At 54.7% G+C, this 12,336-nt stretch overlaps 1 protein-coding gene across 1 annotated transcript; it reads left to right on the forward strand.

Annotated features, from left to right (window-relative positions):
- Positions 1-2,336: 2,336 nt before the first annotated feature.
- On the forward strand, positions 2,337-5,352 carry LOC129514771 (rho GTPase-activating protein 27-like; the record flags this gene model as incomplete). The annotated part of the gene is made up of 7 exons (XM_055333479.1): positions 2,337-2,448; positions 2,619-2,726; positions 2,796-2,894; positions 3,042-3,119; positions 3,214-3,348; positions 3,485-3,590; positions 3,716-5,352. Coding segments are annotated over 7 exons (816 nt in total), but the record flags the coding sequence as incomplete, so codon positions are not given.
- Positions 5,353-12,336: the final 6,984 nt, after the last annotated feature.

A 12,336-nucleotide genomic window follows, 5' to 3' on the forward strand; every position in this document is an offset into this window, starting at 1 on the left:
CATGGCTCTTATTATGGGGCTGGAGGAGGGACTTTGCCAAATTTTGAGCAAAACCAAAGCTTTTTCCTACCCTTAGCTCTTGAAGCAATTTTTATGTACAGCTCCAGTCTAGTTTAGTAAGGGACCCTCGGAGTTGCTTCAAAGGCATAACCAGTCAATTTGACTCAGAAAAAGCAATTCCACAAGGTGCTTGAGAGTGTAGTTTTGTGAAGATTCACCAAGTTTCCTTCAGTTCTAGAACCAGCTTATCCACAGAGCAGGGCTGGAAAACCAGTTTGGTCTCATGAGCTGCTCTGATCAGTAGGTCTGGAGCCTTATCCAGGCCCAGCAGGGTCAAGTGCTGTGATCCATTAGCAATGGTTGTCACAGGTGTCAGATTGAAGATGGACATCGCTTTTGCTAGGCGTGTCCCTTCCCTGACCTAGAGGGACATCCTTCGGCCACTGCTCTGTAAATGTCATCTCTTTGTCTTGCCTTTGGAGAACGATTCTGAGTAAATGCTTATGCGTTGTGTTTTCTGGCAAGAACCAGAAGGCAGATGGTACTCTTGGAAGTTACTCAAGATGTTGGAAAGGCTGAAAGTCTTGAATGGAAATGGAGGAGCCCCCTGCTTCCTGGCTGGCAGGTGGCCATCCTCCCTTCACTCAGGCAGTGGTCTGCAGGCACCTCTAGGATTTTTCTTAGGAGCCTCACAGGGGCATCTGGGTGGCTCAGTCGGTTACACATCTGACTTTGGCTCAGGTCATGGTCCCAGGGTCCTGGGATCAAGTTCCAATTTGGGCTCCGTGCTCAGTGGAGTGCTTGCTCCTCCCTCTCACTCTGCTCCTCCTCCTCCCCCTACCCCCTCTCATGCTATCTATCTTCCTCCATCCCTATCTCAAATAAATAAATAAAATCTTTAAAAAAAAAAAGAGTCCCACATTATCTATCATGGCCCAGGTTAGTTGGGCCTTGCAGATTTTCCCAGTGAGTCTTCCTAGTCACTTCAGAGCCACAGAAAACTTCAGTTTTAGTCCTCCCAAAGCTATAACTATAGGTGGCTATTATAGCTTTTCCTTCTGTACAAAACTTTCAGATATGAACTGATTATGTTTTAAGAGGTCCTCAGTTTGCAATCTGTAACAGATATGCTGTCACTTATTGCTTTTAATGACGCAGAATGCCTTGACCTGGGGTGAAGCCCTTGCTCTATTATGCTCTCCATTCCTGAGGGACAAGGACAGATCATCTCCACCATTTCTGTAGCTCCCCCCACGCCCACCGCCCACCACTGAGGCCCGGCCCCAGGGCAGACCCAGGGAATCAAAGATTACTGAGTGACTTGTGTCTCTCCAGCTGCAGAGCTGAGATGGCTCAGAGTACTTGATCCAGCACAACTCCGAGGCCATCATCAGCACCTGGCACAAGGCCATTAGTGAGGGCATCCAGGAGGTGGTAAGCAGAGCCTGGGGCCTCCAGGGCTGGTGGGGGGATGGGATGGTCAGTCATTATGCAGAGCAGCTGTGCCCACTGTGGATGGGACATCAGAGTGTAAGTGGCCCTCCTTGCAGATGAGGCTCCACTTACTGGCGTATACTTATGGCTTATGGCAGATGGGCTGCTGAAGAAATAGTCTTAAGTATGCAAATCCAGCCTGTGGGGTTGGCCCTGCAGGAGGACTCTCCAGGTCCGGCTGGGGGGCACATCCTAGAGGTATGTCCCATTTCAAGGGAGGCAGGAAGAAAAGGAAATACCTGAGCAGGAGTCTCAGGCTGGAATGACAGGCTAAAACCAGAAGGTAAAAATCAAAGAGTCTACCATTTTTTAGGTTCAAAATATCCACAATAGAGATGGGACAGTCTCCCTCTGACAGCTGTTCACCTGGAAACAGCCTGGGGCTTCTTGACCCTCAATTCCCTAGGAGCCAACACTGAGTACAGAATTTGGCTGTATTACTAGAGGTAGGAATCCAGATCTCTGGTGGTGATGCTGATGCTGTTGTTGGCAGTGCTGAGGCCTCAGCTGGAACTGTAAGTTCAGAGCTAGGAGCCACATATTGAGGAATGCTGACCTAGGGAGTGTGTACAGAGGAGCTAGGAAAACATGGGCCAGGAGGACGGGGATAACAAAGAGTGGGAGAGAACAGGGTGACGGTGTTCACCTGAAGGGCTCCGTGCCGCTGGGGGCGGTGAACATCCTGAGGTCCGTTGGTGGAGGTCAGGGGAGTTAACTGGAGAAGGGAATCCTGAACTCTGCCTGGGAGTCGCCAGGCGGGCCGGGAGGACACGTGGGGCCCCTTGCCCCATCCTAGAAGGACCCTGGCCGGCCAGGGGCCCTGCCTCTCTGAGTCCGCGTGATTCCAGTCCGCAGACCTGCCCCCAGAGGAGGAGAGCCAGAGCAGCGGCGCGGACTTCGGGTCCAGCGAGCGCCTGGGAAGCTGGCGGGAGGACGAGGCGCGGCTGGGTGCAGGTGTGCGCGCGGAGCGGGGGGCATCTCCTGGGGGCAAAGGGGGCGGGGGCAGGGTAGGAGGGCATCTCTTGGGGGCGACGGGGCGGGGGACCCGGGGGTTGACCCGGCCGGGGCTGCAAGGCCAGTCGCGGCGCCGGCGAGTGACTCGGCTCCGCATTGCCCTGGCCCAGGCGCAGCCGCCGCGGAGGGCGACCTGAGCAAGGTCCGGCACAGGCTCCGCAAGTTCCTGCTGAAGCGGCCCACGCTGCAGTCGCTGCGGGAGAAGGGCTACATCAAAGGTATCGGAGGGAGCCGGAGCGCGGCGCCGGGGGCCGGGGCGGGGCGGCGCTGACCAGCCTCTTCCCCAGACCAGGTGTTCGGCTGCCCGCTGGCCGCGCTGTGTGAGCGCGAGAGGAGCTCCGTGCCGCGCTTCGTGCAGCAGTGCATCTGCACGGTGGAGGCTCGCGGTACGCGCGGCGCCTGGACACCTCCCCGGGTGGGCGCGGGGGCGGCGGTGGGGGCGCGGGAGAACTGGAGCCCCTGAGTGGGAATCTCCGCGGGAGCTTTGGACCCACCCCCACCGAGCCCGAGGTCAGCGCTTCCCTCTGCCCCAGGGCTGGACATCGACGGCCTGTACCGCATCAGTGGAAACCTGGCCACCATCCAGAAGCTGCGCTATAAGGTGGACCACGGTGAGGCCCGGCTCCCGCCGCTAAGCCCAGGGCCTGAAGGCTCCAAGGGGGCGCTGACCACCTCTTCCCACCCCCTCTCCCCCCCTTGCCGCAGATGAGCGCCTGGACCTGGACGACGGGCGCTGGGAGGACGTGCACGTGATCACCGGAGCCCTGAAGCTCTTCTTTCGAGAGCTGCCGGAGCCCCTCTTCCCCTTCTCGCATTTTCGCCAGTTCATCGCTGCCATCAGTGAGCGCCTGGGGGGGGGAGGGATGGGGTTGGGACAGGGCCGGCCTGCAGCGGCCACCCCCTGGGCGGACCCCTCTCCCCCCACCGGGTTGCAGCCTCTCAGTTGCCCTCGCCGAGCCGACCCTCCCTTCCCCAGAGCTGCAGGACCAGGCCCAGCGCAGCCGCTGTGTGCGGGACCTGGTGCGCTCGCTGCCCGCCCCCAACCACGACACTCTGCGGCTGCTCTTCCAGCACCTGTGCAGGTGAGCCGGAGAGCCAGCCGCGGGAATGGGGAGGCGGGTACTGGCGGCGCCCCCCACACACACCCGCCAAAACCCCCTCCAGCTCTGGGCCCTGACCCCCACCCTCACTCGTCTCCCCTCTGCAGGGTAGTCGACCACGGCAATCAGAACCGCATGTCCGTGCAGAGCGTGGCCATAGTGTTCGGGCCCACGCTGCTGCGGCCCGAGACCGAGGAGACCAGCATGCCCATGACCATGGTGTTCCAGAACCAGGTGGTGGAACTCATCCTGCAGCGGTGCTCAGACATTTTCCCGCCGCACTGACCGCGGGCCCCTACCCCCACCCTCGGGGCTGGCGCTGCAGACCTGGGACTGAGGGCAGCGACAGTGGTCCTGCCTTAGAAGCTGGACGGTTTGAGGCCGCTTGGCCAGATTCACCGGTGAGGCCCTCGACCTCCCACAGGTCCGCAGGCGGAAGAGTAATCTGCGCCCCTTGGTGCAGTATGGTGACCCCTGGGGGGCGTTTGCAAAATGTGATTTTTGCAGTATGGTGACCCCCACTCCCACTCCCACCCTCGGCCTGTCCTATTTCGGAGCTTACTTGGGTTCTGTTCTTTATTACAGCGACACCTACTGTGTGCGTGTGAGAATGTGTTGGGGTGAGAGTTTGTTTTTCGGGATCCTTCTATTGGAGGAGGAAGCCTTGGGTGAGGGGCTTCTTGGCTTTTTCAGGCCTGCCTCCCCTCCTCCGCCCCTCCCCAGTCCCCCGTGTCAGCCCTGGGACAGCGGCCTACAGCTCCCCTGCTGCCCTGCCTTGTCTCGGGGCCAGACTCCTGCTTGACACTCTCAGTGGCTGATGGTGGACGGTTTTCACCTGCTTTCCTGTTCTGGGCAGGCCTCTGCCCTCCCTGACCCACTTGTGTTTTGTGCACCGGCTGTTCATATTAACTGTGTCCCTCACACTGGCTACGAGACATGCACCATTTCCACACGCAGTCACATTTGACAAGTGAAGAGGGTGTGGCAGTGGCAAAGTGACTTGTTCGGGGTCCTGTGGGCCACCTGACTGCCTCACAGACTCCTCTCACAGCACAGCACAGCCTCGGGAGGGCCACGTCAGCTCTTTCAGCTACCTCCCCCCCCCCGCACCCCTCCACACCCGTCATGTGCTCACGGGCAGAGCAAAAGAAACTAAGGCAAATGGGTTCTGTCAGGGCCTGGGGAGATGCTGGAGGCAGACAGGAAAACTGCCCAGCTCTTCTGCTCTGCCGGTGGGCAAGTAGCAGGAGCCCCAGCTCTCAGCATCTCTGCTGTCAGGCTACCTGCCCGGTGCCCACCTTACCCTCGGGAGCTGGGAGAGGCCTGCAGGGCTGGAAGAAGGAAGGGGCAGCCATGCCCTTTCTCTCCTCAGGCACAAACCCCTTCAGCTTCTGGGTTTTGGGCCACCTGCCCCACAAACTGTTGGTCTGTTCAACAAACAATAATAGCTAATATTTATTGACATTTGCACCCTGCCAAGCATTTCACTTGGATCGTCTCATTTGTTTCTCACAGCCAATATTTATTATCTGCTCTTCTGTGCCAGGCTCAGTGCTCTGGGGTAGGGGTACTGCGAGTGCAGCCTCACTGGTAGAGCCTGCGGTTGGTGGCAGGCCCAAGCCCACCGCAAATGCCAGCAGGGCCGGGACAAGAGTACAGATGGAAGCCTCACACCATACACTGCAATACTGTAAAGTTACAAATCAAGTTATAACTGTTAAATAAAATATGCTCTATTCTCCTACTCTGACAAATATACTTTCATAATGACCTAGAAGACTAAACTTCTTTGATTCTTCTGAATCCTATACGCGGGTAGGTTGGCATAAGAGCTGGCTCTGCTGTCAGCCTGCCCCCTGTGGCTGGCCACCCTCAGAGCCATCCTGGCCCAAGGGAAGTCCACTTGCACATATGTGGACAGTCCAGTCCACTAGCACAAACTGCCACACCCCCTGCCACTTGCTGCCCCGTGGCCACCCCACATGATCCATCCTTAAGGGAAGGGGCCTGGGGCCATTGGAGCAGGGAATTCTGGGGTCTTGCATGTTAGGGGTATGGTCCAAAGGGAAGGGTCCAGGCTCCAAGGGGCCTGTGGGGAGAGGCAGACAGAGAAGGTCAAGAGTAGAGCCTTCTAAAGCGGGGACTCACAGCAGAGCAAGGAGTCCTCAACCCTCCAAAAGCTATGAAAAAGCACAGGGTGTTCTGAAGGTACGCCCCTCGGAGGTCACTGTTCCTCAGGAACCTGAGATGCTTCTGCGGAAGCCCCATTTGAGCCCAGCACTAAAGAATGAAGAGGAGTCCTCAAGGTGAGGAACTAAGAGAAGGGTATCTAGTCAGAGGGAACAGCATGTTCAAAGGCTCTGCAGCAGGAAGGCTCGAGGAGAGAACAAAATCTGAAAAGAACCCACACAAGCAGTGAGCGTGGGTGTGAGGTGAGGCCAGAGAGGCTGGCAGGGACAGGGTGTGCGGGGCCTTGTGGGCCACGGTGAATGGGGACCTGTGGCAGGACAGCTGGCAGGAGGACCCTTGGGCAGGGAGGTCTTGGGAAGTGTCAGCTCCCCCGTCTGATCCTCACCGCACCCCAGGCTTCTGATCCTGCCAATGCCTTGGTCAGCAAACAATGCAGCAGCAGCCAAAGAAGTCCTAGAATCATCATGATTTGTCACCAGTTTCAGAAATCAGCCGCTGCCAATGAGTAAACACTGCAAGAGGTGATGTCATAACTCACCGGAAGTCACAGGGCAGATGGGTGGCAGAGCATGCCCAGAGCTTCATTTGCAGTCAGGGCCACCGGAAGTGTGGGCTCAACCAAAGATCAAGACCGAGCGCAGTGCTCAGGGAGCGCCATTGGTGCTCACTGACTATGTTCGGAACAAATTGGCTTTTGTGTAGAGACACAAAGATGTAAAAATAGCATCTGCCCTCGTGAAGCACCAGCTGGTTGGGGAATAGACCTAAAAATAAATGCCACAGTTGATAAGGGCTGTCGCAGAGGGCCCTGTCCCCAAGCCTGCCCCCTCTCAGCAGATGCTCCAGACCCTCCTGCAGCCTGGCATCTGCCCCTGAAGCCGCCATAGCAAAGGTCACCAGTGCCCGCCTGGTCATGAAGTCTGACGGACATTCCCAAACCTCACGCAAGTGGACACGTGAACTGACTCTTGTCCTGCCGTGACACGCTCTTCCTTTGCCTGCAGCATCATGGGTCTTCGCCCACCCTGTAAATAGTGATGCCCTCTGGGTGGCAGCCTCAGCCTGTTGCCCTTTCCCCTCCACCCTCCCTAAGGGCCCTCACCCATTCCATCCTGGGGACCCAGGCATCAGGACTGCGCATGGGTCACCCAAATCTCTTACCAGCCAGGACCACTCTCCTGAGTTCCAGGTGCAAATGGCCTCCAGCTTACAGGACATCTCTGCCTGGATGGCTGCCAGACACCCTGAGTGCAACCTGCCCGCAACCATACCCCGAAACCAGCCTATCTCCCTGTTCCCAGGCACAGAGGTTTACCAGAGTCTCCTTCCCCCTCCCCCATAGCCAGGCAGCCACCATCCTTTCCTAACTATTCCCTGATCTGCCTCCCATCCCCCTCAGTCTCTCACTTGGGTGACACGGTGGCCTCTGAATGGGCTCCTCTCTTTCCCTTTTCATCCTCCACCCAGCAGTCATCTGACTGTAGCTTCCAAGGCCATTCCAGCCCGTCTCCCACCTCTTTGCACACCAGCTGTGCCCCTGCCTACAGCTCCCAGCCACGCTGTCCCCACCTCAGTGCCCAGGGCTGCCACTCACCCTGCCTTCCTCTCTTTCACCTGCTGACTTCACCTCCCCCTCTTCCCCCATCCTCCTCCTCCTCCTCCTCTTCCTCCTCCTCCTCCTCGCTGCTCTCAGCTCACCGCCACCCCCCCAGCTCTCAGCACACTGGCCTCCCTGCACTGTAAATGTGCTTCTACCTCCAGCTCTTCCTCACAAGGCTGTAGGCCAGCACATCTTCACCCTTCTCTTTACAGCCAAGTAAACCCCATCGTATGGAGACACACATTTCTCTCTTCATTCATTCATTGATGAACATTTGGCTTATTCCTATTTTTTGACTATTATGCATAATGTTGCTGTGACTATTTATGTACGAGGTTTTATGTGGACACACTGTCCCAGCTTCCAACACAAAATGCCATAGACTGGGCACCCTAAACAACAGAAATCATTTCTCACAGTCCTGGGGCTGGAAGTCTCAGATCAGGCCACCAGCGTGGTGGGGCTCTGGTGCAGGCTGTCTTCCTGGCCTGCAGACGGGCTGCCTTCTGGCTGAAAGAGAGAGCTCATCTCTTCCTCTTCTTCTTCTTTTTTTTTTTTTTAGACTTATTTATTTTAGAAAGAGCGTGCATTGAGCGAGGGGGAGGAGCAGAGGGAGACTCTCCAGCAGACTCCCCACTGAGCAGGGAGCCCATCTCAGGCCACCATCCTAGGACCCTGAGCCGAAACCAAGAGTCTGACGCCTGACTGTCTCTTCTATAAGGACAGGAATCCCATCCTTGTGGGCCCTACCTCCTAGGGTCACCACATTGGAGTTAGGGCTTCAACATATGAATCTGGGAGACCACAAACATTCAGCCCATCCACATATGTTTTAATCCCCTGGGGTACATGCCTGCTAGTGGAATTGCTGGGTCAGACGGTCACTCTGTGTTTAAATTCATGATGAACTGCCGAACTAGAGTCTTCTATGGCGGCCACACCATTTTACATTCTCATCAGCCACGCGTGTTTCTGTTCTCTCCCGTTTTCCGCAACGACTGTTTCAGGGATTCATTCTCCTCAAACCTCCGGCCCTGCCTGCCTCTCCCTCTCCCTCTCCCTCTCCCACTCCCTCTTATCCTCCAGATGACCTCACCTCTACCTCACAGAAATGATGGAAACCCTCAGCATCCCACCAGCCAAGACCGCAGCTCTCCCACCACATCCTCCCTTGCCTCCCTGCCCCTGGTACCTCAGAGCAGACATCTCTGCTAATCTTTTCCCATTTCTGGAAAGTATCTGCCACCATGGCCACCTTTCTCTCCTCCTCACTGAACTGCTGTCTCAGGCAGGACTCCCCAGGAAGTAGAGAGAAGCATGTGGGAAGTTCATGGAGGGAGTGCTCTCAGGACCACACCTGGTGTGGCGCGGGGCAGGGGGCGGGGGGAGGGGGGGAAGGCCGCAGGATCCAGCTGAGGGGAACTGACCCAAATGCAGGCCCATCTCAGGCCTCCACTGACCCCACGGGTAGCTCTAGAGCTGGGCTAGCCTCAGCGTTGTCCCACACTGTGGCTAGGGGGGCAGACCTTTAAACTGCCTTTATCATCCAGAGACCTCCTTGGAGGGCTAGGGGAGAGCCCTTGAATTTGGGCAAAAAGACTCTCTTCAGCCCAAGGCATGTCCTAGAGAGCCCCTCAGATGGGACCTGTTAGGGAAAATAAGTGCCCAGGGCACCCACTACAGCATCCAGCAAGCTCTGTCCTCTCCTTATTCCTTGACCCACACACACCATCAGACTCCTGAATTTCCCTCAAAACTCACCCATGGACCCCACATCGATAACTGCTGGACATATTAGTTGTCCCCTCAGGAGCACCCCATCTGACCACCCCTTCCTTGGAAACATCCTCTTCCTCTTGGCTTGCGCACCACCACATTCTCCTGGTGGTCCTCCCACTCCAGCCACAGCTTCTCATTCTCTTCCTCCCATCTGGAAAGGTCAGTGTCCTTGGGCCAAGCCACTCCTCGCCCTCTGTACTCCCTCCCTGGGTGATACTGTCCACACCCAGGGCATCGGTGACTCACTCATGGGTAGCACCAGGCCTAGCTGCTCCTAGAAGCTTCAGGCCACTGTGTCTGCCTGACAACCTGACACCTGCCTGGGATGGTCCTCAGGCTGGATTCATGATCTTCCCCAAACCTAGCCCTTCCTGTCCCAGGACATGGATGCATTATCCTCCAAGCTGGGTAAGTCAGAAACCTGGGAGTATGGCCCTCTCCCTCTCTGTCCCCCTCTCTCCACCCTCCACATCGGATCTATGCCTACATCCTGTCCATTCTACCTCTCACTTCCACCCACGTCTCTCCAACTAGGGCCCACTCATCTCAGAGGCTCACATCTCCTGCCTGGACCCCTGCAGTACCTCCCAGCCCCTCCCCTCCCCACATCCTCTTTCCCCCTCACCCCACCCACACTCATTCAAAAATACAAACCTTGGGCAGCCCGGTGGCTCAGCGGTGGCTCAGTGGTTTGGCACCGCCTTCAGCCCAGGGCATGATTCTGGAGACCCAGGATCCAGTCCCACAGTCCCACGTTGGGCTCCCTGCATGGAGCCTGCTTCTCCCTCTGCCTGTGTCCCTGCCTGCCTGCGTGTGTGTGTGTGTGTGTGTCTCATGAATAAATAAATAAAATCTTTAAAAAAATACAAATCTTAATAAATAAATAAATAATTTAAAAATGAAAGGATAAATAAAAATACAAACCTGATTATATTATCACCTTGCTTAAAAAGCATTTGGCTCGGGGATCCCTGGGTGGCTCAGCGGTTTGGCGCCTGCCTTTGGCCCAGGGCGCAATCCCGGAGTCCCGGGATCGAGTCCCACGTCGGGCTCCTGGCATGGAGCCCGCTTCTCCCTCTGCCTGTGTCTCTGCCTCTCTCTCCTCTCTCTATGACTATCATGAATAAATAATTTAAAAAAAATTTAAAAAAAAAAAGCATTTGGCTCATCTTAGGAAAAGACCACGAGTTTTAACATGGCCTCCAGGCCTCTGCCTGGTTTGTCCCCTGTGTTCTTCTCAGCTTCCCCTTCATGGAGCAGTACAGCTTAGTGGTTAGCTCTGGAGCCAAACTATCTGGATTCAAATCTAAGTCCACAACACCCCTGGTAGATGCTTCTGAATAATTGACTCATTCCTCTGTGTCCCTGTCTTCTCATCTGGAAAACGGGGATGCCGGCAGCAGTAACAACCTCATAGCACAATTGTAAAGGTTACAGGAGGGACTACTTTTGAGGTTCTGAGAATGAGTCTCCCAGAATAAACACTCAGTAAACACTCGCTTGGCCTGTGTCTTACTTGCTTTCCAGGTTTCTGCACTGCAACTATACTAACCTCCCATTAGTTTCTGAAGTGTTTCATGATCCCTCCTGCCCCAGGACCTTTGCATGTGCTGTACCCGCTCTGCAGTTCTCTTCTTTCCTTTGCTTTAGTCATCTTATTGCGTTTTGCTCAGGTAACCTTTCCTCAGACATCTCTTCTGAATACCCAGTTAGGTCAGCTTCCTGTGTTATACATTGAGACCCACATGCTTCTCTTATCTTAGCTTATCATTTTACAACCACAGACCCTGACTATGTATTGCTGTCTGCCCTCTGTGATACTATAAACCTCAGTATCATTCTTCTATGCTCACCTTTGTAGGCCTAGCACTTAACAAAGTGCCCAGTACCAGACAAGTGTTCAATAAATAATTGTTTGATGAGGCACTATGTGAAAAGGCAGACAGTCAGAGTTCAAACCCTAGCTCTACCATTTTCTATCAAGTGATCTTGGGCAAGTTGTTCATCTCAGTGGACTTATCTGTAAAGTTAAGGCATTCATGGCTTACCTCAGAGACTTCTTATTATTATAAAATGAGATGTGTGCAATAAGCATAGCCCAGAAGCCGGTACAGGAAACACTTGTGAAGCACTGCTAGTCTTCATTCCTCAGGCCTGAGGATGGTCCTGGGTCCTGGGGTAAGCCAGCCTTCGTGGTGAGGCTAGCAGAAGCCAGAAGCAGAAGTGTTCTGAATGCCTCCAGGTGCAGCCAGAAGACCTGGTAGGCAGGACAGCACATGGCACTGGGCCCTTTTTGTTTCCCAGAGGTCCAGAGCAATGTTTCTTCATGACTTCAGCCTGAGTCTCAGCAGAGCCAAGGGAAGGGTCCTTTGTCCATTTTGGGGCCACAGCATCAGAAGGAGGAGGAGCTGGAGGAAGAGGAAGAAGAAGAAGAAGAAGAAGAAGAAGAAGAAGAAGAAGAAGAAGAAGAAGAAGAAGAAGAAGAAAAGAAGAAGAAGAAGAAGAAGAAGAAGAAGAAGAAAGAAGAAGAAAGAAGAAGAAGAAGAAGAAGAAGAAGAAGAAGAAGAAGAAGAAGAAGAAGAAGAAGAAGAAGAAGAAGAAGACAGAGGTGGAGGAGGAGGAGGAGACGGCGCCCCCCCTCCGGCCAGTACAGGAGGGGACCCACTGGGACAACAAGTGCAGCCCTACCGGGTAGAATTAGAATCCTGGCTCTAAGGTCCAGGCTCGGTATCTTCTAAGACGGGACATTCTTCTGTCGCCAGCCTCAGAGGAAGGCTTGGTTCATTCAAAGAGTTGACAGATTTCCTTTCATGGACTTTATCCTCCACGGGTCACTGGCTGCCCCTGAGTAAATGAGCCAGGTGGATGATAAGGCCAGGAACTCTTTTTCTTCTTCTCATAAACTTTTTATTTTGAAAGAATTACTGACTCACAAGAAGTTACACAAATAGCACAGACAGGTCCCTTGTGCCCATCGCCTAGCTTCCCCCAGTGGTGGCAACTCACGTAACTGTAGCCTATGGAAACCAGGAAAGTGATTAGCACCGAACGATTAATCATGGGATTAGCACCATAGGATTTCACCATTTCTTATGTGCACTCCTTTTGTTGTATGTCTGTGTATAACTCCAGACATCTTATCACATGTGAAGATTCATA

Source organism: Nyctereutes procyonoides, unplaced genomic scaffold (genome assembly GCF_905146905.1).
Source record: "Nyctereutes procyonoides isolate TBG_1078 unplaced genomic scaffold, NYPRO_anot_genome, whole genome shotgun sequence".
Taxonomy (NCBI): Eukaryota; Metazoa; Chordata; class Mammalia; order Carnivora; family Canidae; genus Nyctereutes; species Nyctereutes procyonoides.